The 25,804-nt window shown below is 41.8% G+C and overlaps 1 protein-coding gene across 1 annotated transcript; it reads right to left on the bottom strand.

Annotated features, from left to right (window-relative positions):
* Positions 1–823: 823 nt before the first annotated feature.
* xrn1 (5'-3' exoribonuclease 1) lies at positions 824–25,393 on the bottom strand. Its single transcript, XM_014475993.2, has 40 exons — positions 25,150–25,393; positions 23,482–23,714; positions 23,112–23,209; positions 22,824–22,933; positions 22,634–22,744; positions 22,444–22,529; positions 22,244–22,331; positions 21,462–21,630; positions 21,164–21,231; positions 20,610–20,747; positions 20,313–20,497; positions 18,832–18,921; positions 18,528–18,684; positions 17,216–17,335; positions 16,955–17,124; positions 16,724–16,841; positions 16,413–16,508; positions 16,164–16,267; positions 15,910–16,044; positions 15,662–15,824; positions 15,221–15,334; positions 14,840–14,938; positions 14,646–14,761; positions 14,411–14,557; positions 14,110–14,199; positions 13,101–13,236; positions 12,950–13,006; positions 12,739–12,871; positions 12,584–12,653; positions 11,787–11,979; positions 11,636–11,707; positions 11,475–11,558; positions 11,192–11,272; positions 10,934–11,071; positions 10,323–10,458; positions 10,078–10,241; positions 9,873–9,986; positions 9,657–9,762; positions 4,252–4,433; positions 824–4,159 (listed from the first exon to the last, which is right to left on the bottom strand). The coding sequence occupies exons 1-40, from the start codon at positions 25,222–25,224 to the stop codon at positions 3,818–3,820; spliced, it is 5,088 nt and encodes a 1,695-aa protein (XP_014331479.2). The 5' UTR covers positions 25,225–25,393; the 3' UTR covers positions 824–3,817.
* Between the last annotated feature and the right edge of the window lie 411 nt (positions 25,394–25,804).

Genomic DNA, 25,804 nt, shown 5'->3' on the forward strand with positions numbered 1-25,804 from the left:
GTGAATTTTGTTTCTGAAAAAAACCCAGTCAAAAACCCATCTTGTCAAATTTCTTTTTCTGTAATAAGTTTGATTTCTCAAACATAAATGTTAAGGGTAGAAAAATATATACTTTGAAAAAACTAAATTTCTTTGAACACGTTTTCACTAATTTACTATTTAAGTCACTTAGAATTGACTTCTTAAAAAAATTGTTTTGGGAAAAATTTTTTCAGTGTTTGAGCAAACAAAACTCTTAAAATTTTCTTTTGTAATTTTTTTTCAATAAAAATGCCAAGCAATTTTTTTGACAACCTTTGAGAAACTTCATAATGTGTCTTGGTAAGTCCCACATGAAGATACCCATTCTGTTATCCTCTGTCCTCAGTTCCTCACCTTCAGCAGACTGAAGATCCTTCAGTCTAAATCAACAACTGACCTTTGAACTTATGGAATCAGACGAGAGCCTCAGTGATTAGACAACTTTAAAAACAACACCTAACAGGGAAGTCACATTAGGAGTTAACTTTTTTTTAATCAAACTGAGAATTTTCTACACTTAATTTTTTTCTTCCTCCATTTTCTTCAGATTTGAAAACCATTAGCAAATGAAATCACTCCTTAAAAATAATTTTTATTTTTTGGCCTTTATATGACACGACAAGGCCTGACGTTGCAATCTAGTCGTGCTGTCTTTAATTTATTGTGTTTCATTCGTATGTGCATTTTGGTGCAGTTAATAGCTGTTTATAAAGTGCTTTATAAGTAGATGTTGACTCAATTGACTTCATGATATCCACAGAAAATTTAATTATTTACAAAAAGAACATACAAACAAGCCATATTCTAACAAAAGTTTTGTTTTTATTAAATGGATATGTACAGCACATCTTAATCATGAGAATTCTCTACTTTGTTCCAAATCTGAAAGCCCCCCCCCACAAACACATAAACACAGGGTGTGCTTTCAGTTCCCAAAAAGTTTCCAACGTCCACTTATTGCACCAGAACCTAAAGACTTCAGTCCCACGTTTGACGTTCAAACGTTACGAGAAAAAACGGGCAGAGAAAAACGAAGGGAAAACCTGGACCAACATCTCTGAACAAAGGCAACCCAAAACGAAGTTGCTCCACAAACGCTTTCGTCACAAACAACCCAAAGGCGGACTCTTAAAAATCCTAATAAAATCCATGATTTAGAAAGGAAAAATCTTTAAAAACAGACTAAAGATTTTATTACGACTGCGTGACGTTTGATGTGCACCAGAGGGATAAAGCAGGAACTTCAACACGGCGTTACAGAAGCACAAGACCCTTGGGGGCGGGGGGTTCGGTTACTGACGCGGTAAGCGGTGAGGCTCCATTGAAACCCATTCAACTTTACGTCCGGGTCAATTCCAATACCTGATCAGCAGAGCGGGTTCTTTTCCCCTGATCCACTCAAATGTCAACCCCCCCCCAAAAACAAACAAAAAAAACAAAATAGCAATTAAAGTGAAATTAAAACCTCTAGGGAAACAGATACTGTGTTCAGAAATGTTTCCTGTAAGAAGAATAAAATCCTTATGGAGCGATTCCTTAACAAATGTTGAAATGTAAAGAAAAAAATTCTAACAAAGTTTGATTCTTTATCCATATGTTTTTTTTTTATGTTAACCCAATGCAGGGATAAAACCATCCTAAAGTGCACACCTTGATAAAAATAAATCGTCACTAGGCGACAATGCATGAACTGATCCATTTCAACAGGTTTTAGTTTGCAGCTGAGTAAAGCCAGATTAATAGTGAAACAATATTTTTGGTTTTAGGTTTAGTAAACAATTCCAAAGGTTTAGTAAACAATTCCAACAAAGGCAAAAATGAAATGCCGAAAATTATTTTCAGTGCGACTCCTGATGGGAGCCTGTACTCGGAGGATTCAGGTTTTTCTTAGATTTTCTTTTTTTTTCATATTTAGTTTTATTATTTGGCAGTGTTAAAATCATTTTTAAACCTCATAGTTTAAGAAACAGAAGAGTGTGGGACAGCAAAGCTTAAAAAAAAAAACCAACCTTAAGACAAATTTTGAAACATCTCCGTATGAAAGATCTAGAATGCTTATCCGAACCTTAAGCTCCTCTACAGCCAGAAAGGAAAGAAAGAAAGAAAAAAAGAAAGCGAAGATCTCTGCAAAAATCAGGAAACCTAAACGACAGACGAGCAGACAGTGACGGGGAAAATTGCCGGAAAAAGCAAGCGACGGAGGCCGCAGCGGAGAAAATCTGAGCCAAGATTTGAGGTCCCTGAGAAAAACGATCCGGGTTTGTTTGCTGGAGATTTCCCTGAACCGACGGGATTAAAAGCGCGCTGTGACCTGCGGCAGGGCTAATGCGAATGACCCCTGACCCCCAACAATGCAGTATGGTGAGGAGGACCGAATGGAAAAACCCTCGCTTCACTGCAGCACATTTAAGTCAGGCTCTCCCTATGGAAGCCCAAATGTGTCACAATTTCCAATCTAGATAAATCCTTAAATAATAGCATGTCCTTTAAAATTGAAATCATCTATAGAAATAACTTAATGAATGTAAATCCAACATGCCGTTAGTAAGAATATTTACAAAAAGGACGTAATATTGAATAATTATTTCTGGTTGCAAACTTCAACATTATGACTTTAAGGGCAGATGTGGAGCAACCACTGCTTTTCACAATATAATCTGACATGCTGTGAAGATGAACCAATCAAATGTTACATTAGCATTATATCAGATTGGAACAATTAACTAAAGAAATATTATAACTTTAAAATGAATTTCACATTTAAATATGCATTTTTCTTTACACATTTAAATAATTAGGAGCATATTTATTTGTTGATGAAATGCAACTTATTTCCCCAGACCTCCAATTATAAAACAAAATAAAAAATTATTTAAAGATTTATTTATTTAGTGTATTAAATTGTGGTGCTGGCTGATCAAAGCAGGTCGAATAAAATTCAGTGTCCTGCTAAAGAAATACGAAATTACAAAATGCCCAAATCTCAACAGGAAGAAAAAACTAGGAAAAATGACTTGTGTTGACTAAAATGCATATTTTTTTTGTTTTACGTTTTCAAGGCAGTGTTTTACCTTAGAGATCTTTCTGTAAATTTTCCCCCTGAGGGAAATTAATTAATTAATTAATTGCAGTTACAGTGACAAAATTAAATGGGTTTTGTCACTTTAAAAATGCTTTAAAAAAAAGAAAAAACAATAAAGTGCACCTCTCCTTGAAAGAGCAAAACAAAAGATTTTAATGCCCTTTTAAAAACCTACAACTAGATCTCCAGGATGCTTTTTTAGACGAACCTCAAGTTTAAATGTCCCGTCAGATGTTTGCATGTGTATTTTGATAAACCCAAATCTGTTTGAAATATTTGTAATTTACTTAAAAAAATCCTGTCTAATGATTCTTTCCTCTATAGTTGTGCCGTACATTCCTAATATGTTAATGAAAACAAATTCTGCCTGCTCAGTCCAATAGGTGAGGTAAAACTGATCCTCAATGCTATGTTACTTTAGCAAAGATATACATATAAAAAGAAATCATACAATTGCAATAAAAGATCTGCTCAGCTGCCTGTTAGCTTAAGACACGCTGGGCATATCTAAGCTTAAAAAGGCATCTCAGGGAGATTTGCTGATTTCATCTGGATCGAATTTTAAAAGGGAAAAAAAAATGTAATTCCATCACCCGCTTTCTGTTCTAAAATGGCAGAGAGATGATGATGAGTTTTTGATTCAAAGAAACTTAAGAAAAAAAAAAGATACATTTTTTTCCTCCCCCCTCCAGCATACAGAAACACAGACCCAGCTCACTCTGATACTTTAGTCGCCTCAAAGTTAACAGCTAACTTCCTGTGCTTCCTCTTGGAGGCGGAGCTAGGGGCATGGCCTGCAGCGGGCCCGCTCTGTCTGGGAGGCGCGTGTTGGACCGCCGTCTTCGTGGAGACGGCGTCTGCCGGGCCGGGGCTGGACGAGGCAGGGTCGCTGTTGGCCTGGTGTGTGTGTGGCTGGTGTGGTTTGCTGCTCTGTGATTGCGACTGAGCAAAGCTCTGGGCCTTCTGGGATTGGTTCTTGGCAACGGTTTGGGCGGCGCTGTAAAACTCTCTGGTTTCCTGGTTCTTCTTGTTGGCCGATGCTCGTTTTTTAGTCACCTGTATCAGTTTGGAGTAATGGAGGGAATGAACCGAGGATGAGGGTTATACTTAAACGACACAGAAATACTGAAGCTTTTCTTCCAGCTCACCTGTAAGGGGATGAACTGGTTGTGTGACCCAACGTGTAGAGGGTTGGGAGACGGTGTGTGGACGGCGCCGGGGAAGGTTCCGGGTGCTGCGTAGAACGGCTGGGTGGGGTGGCGGTGAGGAGGCAGGGTCATCCCCCACAGAGGGGAGGGGCCGAAGCCCTGAGAGGACAGCAGCAAACCACCTGGACAGAAACTACATTTCTCACTTACGTCTTAAGAGTTTTTTGTTTTTTTTATAAACTGAGATTTTAAATGGCAGACCCACACAATGCTAGAAAGCACAAGACTCTCACAAAGACCAAGTAGCACAGCAGACAGTTCAGGGAGAAAGTTATGGATTCGTTATTTGACAGCATTTTTCAATAGGTTATTTGGAAGTCAGAGCTGTCTGAGCATTCTTTCAGCCCAGGATGCAGACATGGACCGAGCCATGGTCCCGGTCCCGGTTCTAGGCTTGGTCCCAGGCCTGGACCAAGCCCTGGTTCCAGACATGGACCAGGCCCTGCTTTGAGCCCTGGTCCCGGCCCCCAAAGAGCCCCTTCAGAAATTAAAAAATCCAACTTGGCAACCAGTTTCACAACCTTGTTCTGGTTCTATGCCTGGTTCTAGGCATGGACCCAGGCCTGGTTCCAGACATGGACCCAGACCTGCTTCCAGCCTTGATCCTGATCCCCAAATAGCCACATCAGAAATTAAAAAATCCAAGATGGCAACCAGTTTTGCAACTTGGTCCCGGCCCCGGTTCTTGGCGTGGACCCAGCCCTGGTTCCAGACATGGACCCAGCCCTGTTTCTAGTCCTGCTTCCAGCCCTCTTCCCAGACATGGACCCAGCCCTGGTTCTAGGCCTGGTCCCAGACCTGGTTCCAGACATGGACCCCGCCCTGGTCCCGGGCCTGGGCCCAACCCTGGTTCCAGACATTTACCCAGGCCTGGTTCCAGTCACGGACACAGCCCTGGTTACAGGCCTGTTCTCAGCCCTGGTTATAGTCCTGCTTCCAGCCCTGGTCCCGGCCATGGACTCATCCCTGGTTCCGGAGATGGACCCAGCCCTGGTTCCGGAGATGGACCCAGCCCTGGTTCCCCAGCCCTGGTCCCAGACATGGACCCAGCCCTGGTCCCTGGAGATGGACCCAGCCCTGGTTTCCGGAGATGGACCCAGCCCTGCATCCGGCCCTGGTTCCAGACATGGACCCAGCCCAGGTTTCAAGCCTGGTCCCAGACATGGACCCCACCCTGGTTCCAGTCCTGGTTCCAGCCCTGGTCTCGGACATGGACCCAGCCCTGGTTCCAGTCCTGGTTCCAGCCCTGGTCCCGGACATGGACCCAGCCCTGGTTCCAGTCCTGGTTCCAGCCCTGGTTCCAGAGATGGACCCAGCCCTGGTTCCAAACATGGACCCAGCCCTGGTTTCCGGAGATGGACCCAGCCCTGGTTCCGGAGATGGACCCAGCCCTGGTTCCAGGCATGGACCCAGCCCTGGTTCCAAGCCTGGTCCCAGACATGGACCCCACCCTGGTTCCAGCCCTGGTTCCAAACCTGGTCCCGGACATGGACCCCGCCCTGGTTCCAGTCCTGGTTCCAGCCCTGGTCCCGGACATGGACCCAGCCCTGGTTCCAGTCCTGGTTCCGGAGATGGACCCAGCCCTGGTTCCAAACATGGACCCAGCTCTGGTTCCAGACATGGACCCAGCCCTGGTTCCAGACATGGACCCAGCTCTGGTTCCAGACATGGACCCAGCCCTGGTTCAAGTCCTGGTCCTGGCCCTCTTTCAGCCCTGGTCCCGGCCCTCTTCCAGCTCTGGTCCCGGCCATTCTTCCAGCAATGGTCCCGGCCCTCTTCCAGTCCTGGTCCCCGCAATTCTTCCAGCCCTGGTCCCGGCCCCCAAAGAGCCCCTTCAGAACTTAAAAAATTGACAAAATGCAACAAGTTTCGCAACTTGGTCCCGGCCCTGGTTCCAAACATGGATTCAGCCCTGGTTCAAGGCCTGGTCGCAGCCCTTATTACAGACATGGACCCAACCCTGGTTCCAGTCTTGGTCCCAGCCCTGGTCCCGGACATGGACCCAGTCCTGGTTCCCCAGCCCTGGTTTCCGGAGATGAACCCAGCCCTGGATCCGGCCCTGGTTCCAGACATGGACCCAGCCCAGGTTCCAAGCCTGGTCCCAGACATGGACCCCGCCCTGGTTCCAGTCCTGGTCCCGGACATGGACCCAGCCCTGGTTCCAGTCCTGGTTCCAGCCCTGGTTCCGGAGATGGACCCAGCCCTGGTCCCGGAGATGGACCCAGCCCTGGTCCCGGAGATGGACCCAGCCCTGGTTCCAGACATGGACCCAGCCCTGGTTCCGGAGATGTACCCAGCCCTGGTTCCGGAGATGCACCCAGCCCTGGATCCGGAGATGGACCCAGCCCTGGATCCGGAGATGGACCCAGCCCTGTTCTCGGAGATGGACCCAGCCCTGTTCTCGGACATGGATCCAGCTCTGGTTCCAGACATGGACCCAGCTCTGGGTCCCAGACATGGACCCAGCCCTGGTTCAAGTCCTGGTCCCGGCTCTCTTCCAGCCCTGGTCCCGGCCGTCTTCCAGTCCTGGTCCTCGCAATTCTTCCAGCCCTGATCCCGGCCCCCAAAGAGCCCCTTCAGAAATTAAAAAACTGAAAAAATGCAACAAGTTTCGCAAGTTGGTCCCGGCTCTGGTCCCGGAGATGGACCAAGCCCTGGTTCAAGGCCTGGTCCCAGACATGGAAGAAGTCCCGGTTCCAGATATGGACCCAGCCCTAGTTCCAGCCCTGGTCAAAGAGATGGACCCAGCCCTGGTGCCCGGAGATGTACCCAGCCCTGGATCCAGAGATGGACCCAGCACTATTCTCGGACATGGACCCAGGCCTGGTTCCAGACATGGACCCAGCCCCGGTTCAAGTCCTGGTCCCGGCCGTCTTCCAGTCCTGGTCCTTGCAATTCTTCCAGCCCTGGTTCCGGCCGTCTTCCAGTCCTGGTCCTTGCAATTCTTCCAGCCCTGGTTCCGGCCCCCAATGAGCCCCTTTCAGAAATTAAAAATTTTTTTTCTGCCTTCTCTCTCAACAAATTCATTGCCTTTTGTTTTGAAAGGTCGTACGTCCGAAGAAGGAGCACATTATTTCTCTCCATGGCCTCATGTTTGGTTTTCCATTGCTCTACTTTTTCTGTGGCTGCATCCAAGTCCAGATCGAGACACCTGAATTGTTTTTTATAATGCTCGTTGCTGTTCAAAAGCATCTCGTTCACCGCCTGCCAGCTTGTGGCATTGTTGTCCTTGCTAGCTTTTATCCTCTGGATTTTTACCCTTAATGTTTCCACCATCTGTTTAAGCTGCTCGTTCTCTTTCTGGAACTTCCCACAGCTATTCTCTAAAATATCAATTTTTTCCATCAAGAAACGCTTTTCCTCCATTGTACTTGTATTCATCTCTCTGTGTCGAACCTAAAACTCTAAAACTGCAAATGAATTTCTCTGTGGAATCTGGGAATACAGAGACAGTGACCAGTGATGTCACAGAGAGGATGAGTGACATCACTGCTTCACATCAAAGCTACAAGAAGTCTGTTGGATGTGGGGGGGGGGCTGACGGCTGTTTTTTTTTTTTTTTTTTAAACTTTATTTGCAGAAACATTTGTTATGCCTCAAGAAAAACAAATATAGATAAACAGTATTCAAGAAAAAGCTAAGGGGCTTCGGTTCCCAACTGTACATTGAAAGCAATACAGATTTCAATTGTTTTAGTGTATATTTTTTGTCAGAGTCTTTGATAGTCGGGATATAAAACTTAACTTCATTGTAAAATGCAGCAAGGCATGGCTTTCTCTACCTGGAACAATGAATATGATATTTAGCTAGTGACACCACAATTTCAGCATTTTTCAAGACATTATTTGGAAGTCAGAGCTGTCTGAAAATTTTTCCAGGTGGGTCAAAATTGTCAAATTGAAAATACTCCAAGGAACACAATTAAAACTAAAAATATAAATGTTTTTTTTTGTTTGTTTTACTTACAACTAACAATTATAAGTGTTTTATCGAGTATTCTGATTATTTAATCATTAGATTTTTTTTTAAATGCCACATTCTGCACATTTTTCACTTAACAGTTAAAGGCTATTTTGTGCAACATTAAAAATGCAAATTGGGGCGTGCCATGGTGGCGCAGGGGATAGCGCAACCCACGTTTGGAGGCCTTGAGTCCTCGACGTGGCCATCGCGGGTTTGATTCCCGGACCCGGAAATATTTGCCACATGTCTTCCCCCCTCTCTGTCCCCCTTTCCTGTCAGCCTACTTTCATATAAGGGACACTAGAGCCCACAAAAGACCCCCTGGAGGGGAGAAAATAAATTGCAAATAAACGAATTAATTCTCTTTACAAATGATAAAATAAACATTTTATTGCTAAAATGCACTACCAGCATCCCTTTAGTGTGCAAAGAATGAATATGCGCAACAAAATACTTCAGCTTTATTATGTGACAAGCTCAATGCTTTCTGCTCGACTTAGCTTCTATACAGTGTATGGCTGATTACTTTTGTGGATTAACCAATTAATAATCGGATAGAAAAAGGTGCTTAAAAGGAGATTTGTGTTTACAGAATTAGAATCAGTTCTCTTCGTTAGTACAGTGGTGAGTATCCCCGCCTGTCACGCGGGAGACCGGGGTTCGATTCCCCGACCGGGAGTGAAGTTTGTTTCAGGTCCCTCTTGAAAATGAGATCTAGATCTCAACGGGGTTTACCTGATTAAATAAATAAAAAATAAAGGAATCAGGAAAAGTTAAAACAATGCCATTTGAGGAGTTCTGGGTAAAACATTTTACAGACAAAGTTTTTTTTAATTTTTTATCTTGAATGCAAAATGGATATTTTTTTGTACTGTTTGGCTTTTTGATGCTTTGAGGTGCTGTTCTTCCAGAGAACGGCCTCTTTATGAGATGACAATTATTCGATTACTACAATAGTTGACGATTATTTCAATAATCGGTTAATCCGATTAACTGGTTAAGCCCTAAGAAAAACAAAAACAAAAACATGCAGAACTTCAATTAAGTTCTCTGACTGTGGATAAAATTTGATTTCTAAATCATACTGACCTGAAAAAAAGCATAGGAGTTCCCTCAATTCCTTTGTTGGGCTGATTTATTTATTTATTTTTAACTTTTGTCCAGATTAAAAAAAAAAAAAAAATTTGTGGCAAAGCAACAACTGGATATGGGTAATTCTTTCTTCAAAAAATTGCTAAATTTAGCCAAGTTTGCCCAAGTGTGGCTGTGAGGATTTTCCTAGTATATCAGAATCTCTAACATTTAAACACATAAGCAGCTGTCTGTACCGAGGCTCCCTGCCTCGCACTCTAAGATGCAGATGATAAGAGCAACACACTGACCTTGCTGGCTGAAGACTGGCGGCATGGCTCCCATTGGCGGCGGCTGCATCTGAGCTATCCCCGGATATAGGTGAGGAGGGAGTGGGAACCCAGAGCCCAGAGAGTTCTACATGTAAACATGAAGTCAGACATATTGTATGTTAAGAGTATTAAAACATCCCGGCGCGTAAAACACTGAAGTCTGAGATCTTCTTCAGTAAATTGTGAAGCATTTACCAGTCTTTGGAGGGCAAAGAAGGCAGCTTTCTCCTTGGCTTCATTTTCTGACTGACACTGAGGTCCGTGAATCATTAACCCATTGGACAGCTTCACCTGACACACTACCGGACCCTTTGGGGGACAAACAGTGAAGCACAACAAGTTAGATCCCAAAGTGAAACGAGTGCCGGATCTAAGGTGGGGAGCTGTGAAACGGTGTTACCTGTCGGTTGCGGATAAAACTGAAGTCGGGCGGGGCCATGCCCACGCCCACGCAGAAACAAGCCAGCTCCGACACCTTCCCGCCCAGGGCAGCGTGAGCAGAGGCAGCCGGCGCTGGAGAGGCCAGCGTGACTGATTCCCCAGGAGGGTTGTTTATTGTTGCAGCTGGAGGGGAGAAGCGTACGACGAGAAACGTGTCAACGTGGATTCCCCACTGCGCTGCCGTGGAGACGTGCAGCTACATACCCAGCTTCTTGCTTGATCGCCTTCTGTTCTGCTGCTGGCCAGCAGAGGGAGCTGTGTCTACAGACTCCTGGGATGTTGGACTTCCTTTTCCAGCGCCATCAATCTTCAGCATCTCCTTCAGAACCAGGGTTCCTTTCTACAAAACCCCACCCCAAAAAAAAAAAAACTTATTCAAACTCAGGCTTTTTAGTAAACTGCAAAAACAAAATCTTAAGTATTTTTTGTCTACTTTCTCATGCCAATGTCTTAGCAAACGTGACATAAGACAAAACTGAAGCAAGATACAGAAGCTTGATTTAAGTAACTAATTCCTTAATATTGATTATATTGATTAATTTATAACAAAACATTTTCCCCACGGTCTAAGTTAATTTGTCTACCAATAGAAGATGCACTTTTTCTTCAATTTTAAGGAATTAAAGGAATTATTTAATTAAAGCAAGCCTCTATACCTTGCTGAAAAGTTACTTTAAATTAGTTTGTCTTACTTGAAGTATAATAAGATATTTGCACTGGAAACTAGACTAAAATTACTAGGTATGATTTTGTGTTTTTGCAGTATATGACTATTTTTATCATAAGGTCATGCAATCACAACCTTCTGCACATACCATGGCGAAGGACTGGGGGGACAACGGACCATCTGACTGGTTGCTGGGTTCCTCCGGAGGGGCAGGAGGCGGTGGCGTTTGCTGGTTGCCCTGGGAGATCTTTAGGTTTGCAATGAGATCCTCAAACTCAGTGGTACCCTGTCGGAGCCAAACAGGAGAACGGTTAAGCAGAACGGATCGTTTTGGGTTTTTTAGTTGTTTTTTTTTTAAACATAATGGAAAATAAAGATGTCAATAGTAGTTTGTGTTCGTTTGAACCTTATTAGCTGTGTTCTTTGGAGGGAAGAAGGAGTTGAGGTCTTCATTTTTCTTTAATAGTCTGATGCCACCGGCTGGAATCTGCATAAATAAACAACAGAGTGTGTTTCCTTCTTATAGAGCATGTGTGTCAAACTCAAGGCCTGAGGGCCCAAATCCAACCCACCATAACTTTGTATGTGGTACTAAAGCTCCTAAACAGAACAGTTGTGTGCTTAAGTATAATTTTATCCATCAAATCAAAGCAGTTTTATCTGTATTCTGGCAAAACAAAGGCACTAACATCATTGTGCCAGTGAGCTGGAGGTTGGCTGGGACGGCCGGTCTTCTGGAGCGATTGCCACACGTTGCTGTACTCCTCTTTAGACTGGATGGAGACACAAACACAAGGCTTTATACTGTTTTAATCAAGCTGACGTACACGAAGCAACATGTGGTACTTACCTTAGCTTGTTGGCTCTGGTTGGGACCTTTAGATGGGGTTTTGTTACCCTGAGACGCCACGGGGTTCTTGTGCTGCAGACGAGGATGTGCAGCGGTTAAAATTGAGAATTACTTCATCTCGCATAATGTCTCCAGTCGTTCCCTCTCTCACCTGTGTGGGTACAAAGGGCGAGCGAGGCGAGTGATTCAGGCCCGCCAGGCGCTGCATGCTGAAGTTGGCGCTGGTGGCCGGTTGCGGTTTGACGATGGCGGTGAGTTTGTGAGAGCCGTGGTCCAGCCGGGTGCCGTGGGACAGGTTGATGAGAGCGCAGGGAGGGAGGCGGTAACCGCGGGGGGAGACACACCTGAGCAGAGAGACGGGACGCGTTTTGGTCTCATCTGACCAGAGCAACGCCTGCCTGCACAAGCCTGCTGGGAAACTTTATCACGTCTGGCTGCGAGTTTAAATGGCGTTCATTGAGACGCTCAAAACTTCACATTCTGTTTGAAATGCCTCCACGTCTTTATTCCTGAACACGGTGCTTCGATTCTTGGTCTTCATGATGTTTCCTCACTAATTTCACTGGAAAATTAAACTAAACTAGGCACAGGTGTGCAAAAGAGTATTAGGGCCACACTAAGAAAATACAAAAATAATTTATGACAATAAGGTCATAATATTACAACTTTTGTTTTTATTCTTGTAATATTTAAACTTTTTTCTCATAATTTTATTTTGTACAATTTTTTCCTAGTATGACTAATACTCGTACAGTTGGACTTAATTTACTCATTATGATAGACGCATTATTAATAGACTTCATGAATTTGTGATCTCTGGTTTTCTCCTGCCTTTCATCTCTGCTGAGAAAAATTTTAGAGACCTGAACCAACTTGTTTTTTCTTAGCTTTACCAACATCTCTTGAAACAAAAAACCCCCCAAACAACCTAAAAGCACACCAACTCACCTGATGTTAAGACCTCCAGCAAATTCCTCATCAAACAGAACCTCATAGAGAACCTCAGCCTCACGGTCCGCTGAAAACACAATGATTGATGTTCTTGAAGTAATATCCTTTTTTTTGTCTATATCTAGATTATATGTAAAGTTGAGTGCTTCTACCTCCTTTAATGCCGATGATCGTCCCTCTGTGTCCCAGTGGGACGGTGAAGCTCTCCCTGATGTTGACGACTCTGTCAAACAGTCGGTACTCGGCGTCGGGGTCCGGGACCACGCCCTGCTGCTGCTCCAGGGGCTACACACAAGCAGCATCGCATTTTATTCACCGCATAACAACCAGCGACGCAACAAACTAGCAAGAGGCATCACTGACCCGAAACAGGAGATGAGGCTTGACCGTCACACGGACTTTCTTGGTGCTCTTCTTCATCTGAGGGAGGAGAAGTTACCGCGAGACAGATCCAGCCAGGACAAAGACAACGCTTTGTGATTAGAAGGAGCAAGTCACAGGATGAGACTCTCACCTTGGTCTTTTCCACGGCTTCCTCGATCTTCTCCACAATGGCGGAGTCCAGAACCTGGAGGTCACATGATGCCCTGCTGGTGGAGCTGACTGGATGACTTTTCAACCAGGAGGTGATTTCAGCCACCTTCTCCGCCCTGTAAAAGGAAAGCAAATAATGAATACCCTTACACACGTGAAGGAGTTAAGCAAGAAATGTTATTTATGGCGTGCATCAAGCGTTGAAAAGGAAAACACCTTGGGGAAAACAGATATTTCTACAGTGAAATCTCTACACATCCTGCTGCAAAATGAAGACAAGAGACCAAGAACCAATGTAGAAACGTTCCCAACAAAGTGACATCTAAGCCCTAGAATGAAAAATCTGAATCCATTTAAGACTTGTTCAAATGTATGTTTTCAGCAACCAGTGGGAATGCTGGTAAATTTCCTCAACAGAATTCCATTGTCTCTCTGTGGAGGCATCAGCTATTTGGACTTCAGAAACTGTTTGGTTACTGTGTGGTTGTTGGGTTTTGTTTTTGGCAGCAGGATATAAGAAAAACAAACCACATGCAATAACTCAGGTGAATTAGTACAAGTAAGTAAACAAAGACTTGAGTCTACAATGTTGTTGAGCTTTGGGGAAAAATTGAAACAAGTTGAATCCTTTCCATTCCGACGTTGTTTTATTGTAAAAACTTGAATCTGGATGAAAAACCTGTCTGCACGCAACTGTTTCTGTTCCACAACTTTAAACAAAAAATATATAAAATATATTAATGGCAAGTGGAGAATGAATGTGATGTATTTTTATTCACGGCTTATATTTTCTACTGTCCAAGAAATTCTTTGCGTTACTGATTTTGCTCACATTTTGAGATATCTGATCTAACATTCATTACAATGCATTGATCCAAACATGTAGCCTGGAGCTTAATTTAGCTCCTGGCTTCGTTGGAAAGAGAAGGGGGAAGTTCGACTCTCTAAACATCTGGTTTGTTAGGTCTGAATGTTTTCTTTGTCCTCACCCGTTCTGATCCGCTGCCGGCCAGATGTCGTCTTCGTAGAACACGTCGTCGTGACTGTTTCTGGACACTGCATCAAAAACTTCAGAAAATCTATGAAAATACAAAAAAAAAAGTCAAGAATGGGTATCTGTTCGCTTTTTGACACAATGAAAACAGATGCTTTATCCAGCATGACGGCACAGAATGGAGCTGGCCGATAAGTGGAGCCAATCTAAATGCGCCATAGAGTCAAAATCTGCAGCCAGAAGTTTGACAAAAGAAAACTTAGCAGCAGATTTAGCGTAGCAAAGAAAGATTGTACCTGTCCAGGTATTCAGCAAGCAGCTCCTCCACAGCAGCAGAGTACAGCCACTCTTTCTCAGTTCTCTTGGTGTACCCAGGAACCTCCTCGTTCTTCTTGTTGAACTTCAGGTTAAGCCCAACGTTAGCTCTTTGCTCCCCGCATGGACTGTACACAGTGAAGACGTATAAAGTACGCTCAGCACAAGAACAAAGATCTGTGTTTGAAGCAAACCAACAAACATTCAGACACAAACTTCTTCTTGGAGCCCCGGCCGATGAAGATGCTTCCCGAGAAGCGGGAGACGAGGTAGCTGCTGACGCTGAGGCGGGAAGCCAGGACGTAGCCTGGGCAGTACTTGACCGAGTATTTCTGGAAAAATTCACATAAACAAATAAGGACAGACGCCCGTTCCGTGATTTAAAGCGACACGTCTTCACAGGGTCTTACATGCTGATTCTGGATTAAGTGTTCCAGCTGCGGCTCATGAGGCACGCTGAAAACCACCCGTATCCGACCGTCTTTGATTACATCTTGAGAGTCTTGAACCTGAAAGAAAAGTTTAAAGAGCGGCTGGTGTTAATTCGACTAATACAACCCAACTAGCATCATTAAAGGGAGTCTTAGAGATTAGAGAGATTGTGATTTAAACAAGCTGAACTTCAGTTTACAACAAAAATCTAAAGTAATGGAAAAAAAAATAGTAATTGGATTTTATGGTTTGTTTTTTAAAGGCTATTAGCTTTTTTTTCTTCCTTTTTTGTGGGCCAAGTACAGAAGCAGAACTTAGGGCAGATCAATGATCCAATCCCTTAGAAGTTGATGACTCACCTCTCCCATGGCACCATAGTAAGGGCTTCCCACCATGAAGACTGTCGTTGATGGAGGAAAAAGTTCATCCAAACTCTTAAAGCAGGTCAGATACGAATAAAAGGCCTCGATATCCTGAGAATGAGGGGAGAATTAACGTTATTTACAGGCTACATGAATTTGACGTCCATGTTCTATTCGAAAACTGAACAAAGAGTAACCCTAAATGATTGCTATCAAGAGCAAGAAGTCCTGAAAAGGATATCTCAACTTCTTATACGTAGAAAAGATATTTGTGGGGAGTTTAACATACGACGCCTTGCAGCATCGTCTGCTGAACAACTTTGGTCTGAACTAAATTCTTGCACAAGTAGGATAAAAAAATGTAAGTCGTGCTTTTGACTAGAACTGCTGCCTCAGTTCTGACTGGCGCGTTATTTCACTGTGTTTGTATGCAGGTACCTTAACCACAGTCTGGTAGGCGAATGGGAGAACCTGTTTGGCCCACTGTTTCTCCAGCTCCACCACTCCACTGGCTTTAGGGACATACTTCCTTCCTGTCAGCATCTGACCGTACAAAAGCACGGTTGTCTCGTTCACTGCGATGCCTTTCCTTTTGAAGAAACTGAGGAAAAAAAAGCAACTTTAATCTAAGACAGACAAAATGAATCAAAATGAATTGTTCTGCTTTATTGGTAAGCACGAATTACTGTTCAGTGATTCCCTGGACATCCTTCACCCAGTCCTTCTGCTCTTTGTCAGACAGATAAGATACTTTAGTGGGTGGAGGACTGGACGGCCTGTCATACACTTGTTGGACTCCAGGAGGCTCCTCTAGAGCAAATCTGAAAGATGGGTTGCAAAGTTTTGGTTGCTTTTACTAATTTTAATTTTAGATTTAACAAAAGATAAATGAGGAGGGGAGGCATCTAAAAATGCATTTTCAGAATGTCAATATTCTCACTTGGTTTCTCCATCCGATACTGCAATAACACGAGCTTCCTCTAGATGGGGCCAGTTGACAAACACAGGCTTCCCCAAAAGGTCTGCAGCAACATGATCACATATCTGCAGATATAGAGAAGGAAAAAATAAAATAAAACAGTGGTTGGATATGAAAACAAAGATCGTTGCACAATTCTCTAACACAGAGGATTTCTGTTCTTAGTAGTGACCAGTTTGGGATTTTTCAGACACAAAAACAAATGCTCACCGTTTCCCCATCCTGACTGGGAAGGATGTCCAGAATCATGTTTTCTCCTCTGCTGCTCTGCTGGAACACGACCACTCCGCTCTTCTTCTTATAAAACTACAGGCAGTGAATGAGAAAATATCAGAAATAACAGGAAAGCGAAAGAAAAAGGATTCGAAACCTGGATCAAACATGTCATACTTGCAGAGTTTAAATATTTCTTTCAGAGCTGAGAGAAACTGAAACAAACCCTTCTTTATGGACCTCAGATAAATGCCAAATTTGAGCTGAAGTAACTCTAGATTGTGCTAAACGTCAACAGGCTCCCCCACCTTGTGCTTGATGTGGTGCAGAGTGGGGAAACCGCAGAAGTATAAAGTCGATCGGTCGACGCGCTTGCTGACGTGGTCTGATGGCACATGCCAGGCATCCAGGGGGATCAGGACTTCCCTGGAACAGTCGAAGAAACTCCAAGTCACAGGGTAGACATTTTCTGAACACCCTCAAAAGGTATTCAGCTCTGGCCTTTTCAGAAACTGCAAGGATAAAATGTGTAAATGTACCTGGCATGACAATGGACGATGTTTGGGAAGAGCTGCGGCAGGGAGGAGGCGTATGTGAAGTCCATGTCTGGGTCGTAGGAGTACATGGCACACTCTGAGTGTCGGTTCCTGGCCTTCTCTTCCCTCGTCAGTTCGGAACTGAAAGGCTCCATAGCTGCTAAAAGGCACGTCTTTTTCACAAACGGACAGACAAGTTAATAAGTTTGACTTATGGCCTCAAGTTCCCTGTGTGTGCGTGTGTGTGTATGTGTGTGTGCATACCTCGTCTATGAATGGAATGAGCACCACAGCTTCCCACTCCTGCTGCTTTCCATTGAGGTCAGTTTTGAAGTCAAGAGGATAGTATTCGATAATGGGAGAGTTTGGACTGGTCATCAAGTCCTAAAAAAATAAATAATAAGAACAGATTAACATCTGAATTTACTATTTTACTGTTCCATACTTTCTTTTGCCCATTTTTATACTGTAATTACAAAACAACACTTGAACTGCAAGCAGTTATCAACAGATTCTAAGCCCTTCCCAGCAAAATATTAGGCATTTCCTACAGGGTTCAGACTTCAAGCAACAAAGAACAACATCTGTAAAAGGCTTTCAGTAAGACAAAATTTCAAAAATTAAAAATACGTTTTAAACGTTATTAATTGCTGAACCTGTAAATCCATCAAATGGGAGACATCTTCAAAGGACATAAAAACCTCTGTAAATCCACAATAATTTCAGTTCAGTTCTCTCCGTTACTGAGTGACATATGTTAAAATAATCGGTGTGAAACTGTAATAAATGAACAAGTAAATAAACAAACATAGCAAATAAAATGTTTTGTTCACATATTTTTTGATATATGATCCACTCAGCTAATTATTTGGAACACAAACGATCCTGGACTAAAAAAAAAAAAAGGCTGAGCCGTCTCTAAGCGAAACTTCAAAGTTTCCCGCAAGACGTTTCATTTATAGGCTGCATGAGAAAGTTTTGTGTTTCAGCCGTAACGAGAATGAGGACAAGGATTTCTCTGTGATTCATCGCCACACGCTGACAGGAGCATTTCTAGTGGAATATGCACCAGACCTGGGGGAGAATATGATGTAATATCCTGTTCTCTTGTTTCAGTATATACCAAGGCTGCATTATTTTGGGTCCAATGTTATTTCAAAGCACTTGTGAAGGAACTTTAAAGTGAAAAACCTCAAAAGGAAAACTTATGTCAGGGAGCTCTTTTTTTTCTATAAGGACTATTGCATGAGGCACTTCATGGGTGTGATGTTCTGTAAGTTTTGGGGGAAATGTTTGTGTCTGAACAGCTGACACTTATTAATTATAGCATGCCCATCTGTGTCTAATTCAGAAAGCCGAGTTGTAAATGTTAGAATTATATTCTAAATATTATTATAGTCTCGCTTCAGTTTTATTAATGTTTCCCTGTGTCAACTCTGTGAAAACCTTTGTACTTCTCCTTGCCCCATAGCCAATCAGTGGGTGGAAAAGGCAAATAAGTGTAGTTCCTTTATACGTCCACACGGCACGCCTCTGAGCATGTTGATAGACTTTGTGATGGTGTTTGAGTAGTTACCCTGTAGCCCTCTGGGAGCAGCTCCTTGCTGGCAGCAGGCAGGACAGCCAACAGCTGTTGGAAAGGCATGAAGGGTTTCCCAAGGTCAAAGGTCAGCTTCAACTCTGATATGTTTCGGATGTCAGAAAGAAACGGGGCGTAGTGGAAAGGATAGTACCTGCAGAGGTGTGCACATACATTTAAACCTTGATTTCAAAATGAATGTGAGATCTGTTTCCAAAAGGTGAAAGAATGTCAGTGAAACTCAAACTCAGATTAGAAATAGTTGCTGTAGCAACCCTCACTGGATGGGAGATGCACTCACCAGCTCCACGACTGAACACCATGGTAGTAGTAGTGAAGAATCCACTGGATGCCTTCCACATAGCATTTGGCTTGCTTGGCGAGAAATTCACTGCAAATAATTGGAATCAAAACGTAGCTCTACGTTACCAAAAGGTGAGAACTGGTGATCAGTGATTGACGTTGGGTTTGTCTGGTAACTATTGTTCTCTGAGCTTGGTTCATTCAGTTCTGTGCCAGTCAGAGATGGCATGCTGTGCTAGTTTAAGGTAGCACGCAGGTGGGCACGCATTTTGCCACGCTCAGGTGGGCAAATATAATCTGAACAAAGAAGAACTGCTGACAATCACCTATGCTCATGGTGTCACTGAACTGTCTTTGGTTAAATAGCACCTCGTAATTTTTTTTGTCAATAAGAGGAAACACAAAGCTGTTTGCTCCATTTAAAGGAAGCTGCCACACAGGAAGCTGTTGTATTTGGGTTTTATTACCCGTCTATTCCGCAAATCGTGAAAAAGCACAATGATGAAGGTGGCTTTCAATTCAGAATTAGTTTAAGATATTTTTTTTAGTACAACTCAAATGTAAGACTTTGTAAGACCTCTTTAAGACCATTATCGACAGAATTTAAGACCTGCGATCAACATATTAATCACAGGTCTAAATTCAGGGCATATTAAAATGTCTAATTTATTTTTAAAACATTTCAAAGCCTTAATTTTGGATACATAAATTTAAGACTTATTAAGGATGTATGGGCACCCTGATTTTAGATCTGATTGATGTGCCACAAAGCTTTAAAATAGTCTGAAAAAGCCTGATGTATTCAACAATGAACAATTCTTTAATGCCATTTAGCATTTAAACCACACTCAACTAAAACCCTGGAGTAAGAAAGTCTCATTCACAAACAAGTAGTGAAATAGAACAAAGTTCAATTTGTATGTTTTTGTCATGAGAAACTAAAAAAAAATAGTTTCTCATGACAAAACTCGTAAGAACTCAATAATTTGAAACTCAATAATTTGCCCAAATTCTTGTTTTTATATCCATAATTAAGAATAATCTGTTTTAACTGGTCGCACAACCTTTCCTCCAAAACATTAGAGTGTCGGTCATGTGACTGGATACAGTTATCAAACGCTGCCACCTCTGATACATATTTTCACTCTGCTCAACCCTCTGGCACTTTGTACTGCTGCGCCAGCATAAAAAAACAAAACAATAGCAGGTGTGTTTGGAGACACCTACCCAAGACAAACCACTCTGTAATTTAGCTACAACCAACAAGCTCCTAAAGGTAAATAAACTGAAAGCTAAAACCAGGCAGAGGCCATTCGAATCCATTCTCACACTACTTTTAGAAGTAGGAAACATAACTATCATGTATCAGAACAAACACAGTTCTGATACATGATAACTATCAGTATCAGAAGTATGTTTCCAAAAAGAAAAATTGTGCTTGCCAACTATTAAATTGTGAATTATTTGAATGACACTCACTCAGACACCACATCCACGCCCATCTTGGTCATATAGTATGTCCGTTTGTATTGTCTGAACTCTGTTTCAAACATCTCATCTTTTTCTTCCTCCTCCTCTTCCTCATCATCATCTGCCATGTCTTCTTTTTCTTGTTCAGTCACTTTTTCCGATGAGGTCAAGGTGGTGAGATGAATAGAAGAGTCCTTTAATTTATTAGAAACAACAATTTGGAGTGAATATTACAAGACATTTTTTTTTTAATTACCCAAGCTAAGAATCAAACATGGCAGTTTCTTTAAATTGCTGCTTTCCTACCTTCGTCTTTCTCCCAGCTCGGATCGCCGCTTCCTGCTCGGCTGCCAGACCGGCCGACTCGTTCAGGTATTTGTTGCCGACTTTACTCTCGAACCACTTCAAGTCTACAAACACCTCGCTAAAGTGTTCCCGGTCAAACTAGAAAGATACAGAGGAGTGACGGGAAAAAAAACTAACTTTTTACTCAAGATTCCTTCACATTTTTCATGAATAAAAAGGGAAAAAAGGACATGGAAAGAAAGGAAAGAAAGGGAGGAAGAATAGAACGAAGGAAGGACGGAAGCAAAAATGGAGAAATAATTGAGGGGGAAGGAATAGAGAAAATGGGAGGAAGTTAGGACAAAGCAAGGATGGAATGAAAACACGATGGAAGGACATTAAGAAAGACACAAATGCGCAACAAAATAAGGGCACAAAAAATTTAAAGGTATGAGGGAGGAAAGAAGGACATAAGGGTAGGACTTAAGGAAGGAAGGAGAAAAAAAAAATCAAGATACGAGGAAGAAAAAAAAAGGAAAAAAGGAATTAAAGGCAACTTTTTGATGATTGCTTACCTCAGAAAGTTTCTCCAGGTATTTCTCAAAATTTCTGAGGTTTAAGTAGCCATTCTCATTCAGGTAACCTGCAATTACGAACAGATTTCTGTTTTAATCAATGAACAGTCATGACGTACGAGATAAAGAAAGCATATTGCTACATTCTGATGTCAGTGTGAATGGAACATTCAGAAATTAAAGCTACACACACGTGAAGGGCAATATCAACAACCGGACAGACTCTGGCACATGCAATCAAACATATACTATGTAATATAATTATCTGAGTGTGTGTGTTTGTGTGTTAGTGCCTCACCCCCCAGGCTGGGTAGTACACTGACGTAAGTTTTGTACAGCAACGGCAAAGCATCATGATTAATGTGAAGATGAGGGAGGTGAGGAATGAAATCATTTCCTACAAGGAACCCCATTAAAATCCAGTCGTCTATTATTCGCTCCAGATCATAATCAGAACCCATATGATGCTGAAAAACAGTCACAGACACAAGAGTATAGATTACAACGAGTATAAAGTGTACTTCAATAGATGACTTGGCCATCTTCCTCTCTATGAAGCACGGTTTGTAGCTCTGGAACATTTTTTACACTTAAATCATCTCTCAATGGTTTTCTAAAAGTTTTTTTTCCCCTTCAAATAAAAATCAAAAATTGAAATGTGTCAAAGCATAATCATGTGACAAAATGGCCCAGTCAAAGTCAAGATTAGAAAGTCACTGTCCATCCAACCTGACTGAACATGAGCTATTTTCCCAATGGAAAATGTGCAAAAAATAAATGTCTACATGAAGAAATAAATATATTTGAAAACTAATTATCCATCTCCTTTCTACTTTGTGTCAATCTATCACATGAAATTTAAAGAAAATATTATTTGTGGTTGTAACAGAACAACAGAAAAAAGGTTGTCCTCTAAATAAATAACTTTATTTAGAGTCATTTATTTTAACTCTAAATAAAATGTTTCTTCTGTCACTGAGGGTACATAAGCTGTTTGCATTGCATTTGGGGTTAACCTCAGAATGTCACTTTTCATGTAAATGTACCATTTGAACAGCTTTGTGTTTAAGTGCATAACACCTTTAGCTCTGAGAACTCGTAGTCGATGTACTCCCTCATCAGAGACAGATGCAGCAGGTGAAAAGTCGTCTCCTCTGGAGCCGTTATTCTGGAAGAGAAGAGAAGAAACAAGCTGGGCTTAAAACACTCGATCAAAACAGCCCAAAAGAACAGAAAATGAATACAGAAAGGAGAGAGAGAAAGAGAGGAAAAAAAGGAACCTTTTCTGGGATTTTTTTCCTCCAAAGCGGACTTCCTCTCTGAGCAGGGAGAAATTATGCTCATGACTGGTTAAACCCAACATGATCTACAAAGAAAGAAAAAAAAGGACAAGATGAGCTTCAAAAGGGTTTGAGAAGCAAAAGAGTTTGAGAAGCTACATCCTTGCTTTTACACCAATTGAAAGCGTACCAGGTCAGCATCCAGCCCATACAGGCAGTGTCGGGTGTTGGGATCATGATTCGGTTTGGCGTTCTCAGAACGGATAAACTCCATGATCTTATGTTCTCCTTCACCCGGTGTCTAGAAAAAACCCCCAGAAACTTTGACGTCAACTCAAGCCATTGCGAAGCCTTACATTTAAGCAGCAGCCAAAACGTACCTCATGACCCGACAAGAAGACTTTGACGTTTTGCCACAGCTTGTCTGTAGACACCTTGTTGTGGACAAAGTACTTGAGCTGTTCCTGTAGTCTCGCCATAAAATCGGTGCCTGGAAAAAGTTCAGAAGAAAAACTGTGTGAAAATTGTTCCGCTACGGGAGATTGGTAAGAATCACACAAGACAAAAGTGTTTAAAAAAAGTCAAAATTAAGACAACGAGTCAGAAAATGACTTTTGTTTTTTAAATAAGTAATGTTTACAGTGAGGAGAGCTTTAGGCCAACCCTACCAGGAGTGATACAGTTGGAGTCGAAGCGAGCTTCTGTTGGAAGAACCTCTCCTTTGTCCAGAGCCTTTTTAATCTTCTCCTCTGCTTCTTTGGCGGACCTGGACGCAAACAAAAAAAAAAGAGGGAGTGGTCAGACTAACAATAACAGGCTGAGTCTCTGCTTGTATTTAGATGGATTTCATCTTTAAAGTACAAGCGGTAATTGTTCTATTTAGGCTACTGTAGTTCATTTTTAATCTTATTCAGGTGAGATGAACTGAAAATAATCTATATTTGTATCAAAATAAAAAAAATGCAAACAAAACAAAAAAAAAAAGAGAAAAACTACAAAAATATACAGATTACATGCATTGACCTCGTCCATTTCTACCTGAATCTGCGTCCTCTCTGCTGGTTCATCTTTGCCCTTGGTGCCACACCATCCACAGCCATGAAGAAGACCTTGCGTGGCTTGATGATCCGAAACAGTACCTCCAGGTAATGGAAAATGTCCGCAAAGATCTTCTCCTCGGAGATGCGAAAATGGACATCTTCGTCATTTGGGTGAGAGCACTGGTGGATGATGCCATTCATGTCCAGATAAAGGTTGTCGAATTCTGGAATCTGCAGGTAGAAAGAAAATATGAAGTCAGTAGCTCATGGATTTTTAAAAACACTGTCAAAGTAAGTTGTATGAATATGTATTTTACTGGTGACATAATATCACACTGACATTTTTTTGAAAAATCCAGCTTTTTCAGTACATGTCTTTAAAATGAGAAATTATATATGTTTGGAATTGGTCATTTAGTTTTATTTTTTTCCAAGTTGATCAAAAATGCCTAAGAGTTTTCATGCAGTAATTTATAACATCGTATTTCCATTGGATGTGAATATAATCCTAACCCAAACAGTCGCTCTTCAATACTGCAAAAACAAGAGAACATGCAATTTAAGTAAAACTGACCTAAACTTGCTCATATCTACAGGAGCAATTCAAAGAAAGATAATCGAGGACCCAAAGTTATTCCATTTAATTAAAGGAATGTGAATTTGGGGAATGCCAATAAATAAAAAAAATAAAAAAGACAAAATCTCCAACATTTATTCTTATAGAAATCCACAAAGACTGGAATGTTGAGGAAGACAAGTCAACCTTTTGGAGCTTTCTGTATGGTTTTATATTTTCAGTCTATTGAACACTACTGGAATTTTAACCTAGACTGGATTTAATGTTGACATTTTTCGTGGGGGAAAATTCAATGGAATAATAAAACAATTTAAGTGCTTTTTGCACATCATTTAATGGAGCGTTTATACGTGCAATACCCTGTCGGTGTGTGTTATTTTTCCACACTGTGTCCACTTTCTAACTATTTCATTTTCATTTTAGAGTAGATGTTTTTCTTCAAGGCTCACCAGACAAATCATCATCCATAACAATCAGCAAAATTAGCGGGAAATGCTTTAAAGTATAAAATAAAGCTGTCAAGGTTTTTCTTTTTTACTTGCAGAAGACTATCTGATGCAATAAGAACAACACTGATGAAACGACAGTAGAAAAACTGAAATACTACGCTGAGTCACTGATGTGGAGCGATTTAAGTAGCCCCACTTCACCACGAAATGCGAGCTAAAACAATCAGTGCTGTTTACACAAATGCAACACAGCGCAGTGTTTCACTAAAAACTAAAGTTATTATTATGCTCTGCCCCTTGCCACAACTTTATGTTGCCCGCTGCTATCGCGATACTACGGTCAGACACGTCAAATGACTGAGTTGTTGTTTGGAATTGTCTTGCTCAACAATCATCCGAATTACAAGTTTTAAAATATTAATTTTAACATTAAGTCAAACCGTGCGAGGAAATAAACCAAACCAGCTCACAATTAGTGAAGGAATATGGCTAATGACCTTGTGTCTGTAATGTGTTCAGATAATACATAAACTATGGATTGTTTGGAGAAATAAGAGCCGTTTAGTGATAAAGAAAACACAGAGGAGCTACGTGGGTTAAAAAGTTTCGGGCCGCCGCAAACAGCTAAAAGCTTGCCTACCTTGTGTTCTTTGACAACTTCACTGAGACAAGGATAGCGTTCAGAAATCCAGCGGTAAAATTTCGGCACCCCCATCTTTACTAGCAAACTTTGAGCTTTTGTATGAGCACGGCAAACAGTCGAAACTGGAAAACGAGCCGTTTAGGCACGAACCCGACCAAACAGAGTGAAGGTTTGATAAAGAATCGGTAAAACTCGCTCTGTTTTGTTTCCAACGGCCGCTAACTAGCTTGTTGTCCGTAGTCCGACAGCTAAACTATTCCGACTGTGCTCGGGAAACGAAAGTTCCGGGATCATTCGTCCTTACCTCGATTACAGAGAAATGAAACTTAAAATACAGCTTTAAAAAAATAGTCTTGCAAAAAAACCTTGCAATTACAATCACATGTTGATGTCGTCTTCTATGTTTTTCGTTGGATCCAACTTATATACTTTGTCTTGAAGTCACCTCTTTTATCATTATATTCTAGGTTGTTTAAATCCGTTTTTAACTTCTTGGAGTTTAATAATGCAAACATTTCCTGAAGATGTTAAGTTAATCATTTCATTAATTTACAATTTTTTATTAACAATAACCAGAAAAATTATTTACCCGCTTCCAGTGTTTTTTTTAAATCTAGTAAAAAAAAAAAAAAAAACATTCTCAAAATAATCT

Source organism: Xiphophorus maculatus, chromosome 6, assembly GCF_002775205.1.
Source record: "Xiphophorus maculatus strain JP 163 A chromosome 6, X_maculatus-5.0-male, whole genome shotgun sequence".
In the NCBI taxonomy this organism is placed as follows: domain Eukaryota; kingdom Metazoa; phylum Chordata; class Actinopteri; order Cyprinodontiformes; family Poeciliidae; genus Xiphophorus; species Xiphophorus maculatus.

Excerpts from the sequence above, each read along its gene's own strand:
- xrn1 (XM_014475993.2), bottom strand. The coding sequence starts at position 25,224 with ATGGGGGTGCCGAAATTTTACCGCTGGATTTCTGAACGCTATCCTTGT. Across the intron at positions 11,559-11,635 it reads ACCAGAGCCAACAAGCTAAG|TCTAAAGAGGAGTACAGCAA; the intron begins GTAAGTACCACA and ends GTCTCCATCCAG. Across the intron at positions 11,273-11,474 it reads CAGCTCACTGGCACAATGAT|ATTCCAGCCGGTGGCATCAG; the intron begins GTTAGTGCCTTT and ends TTATTTATGCAG.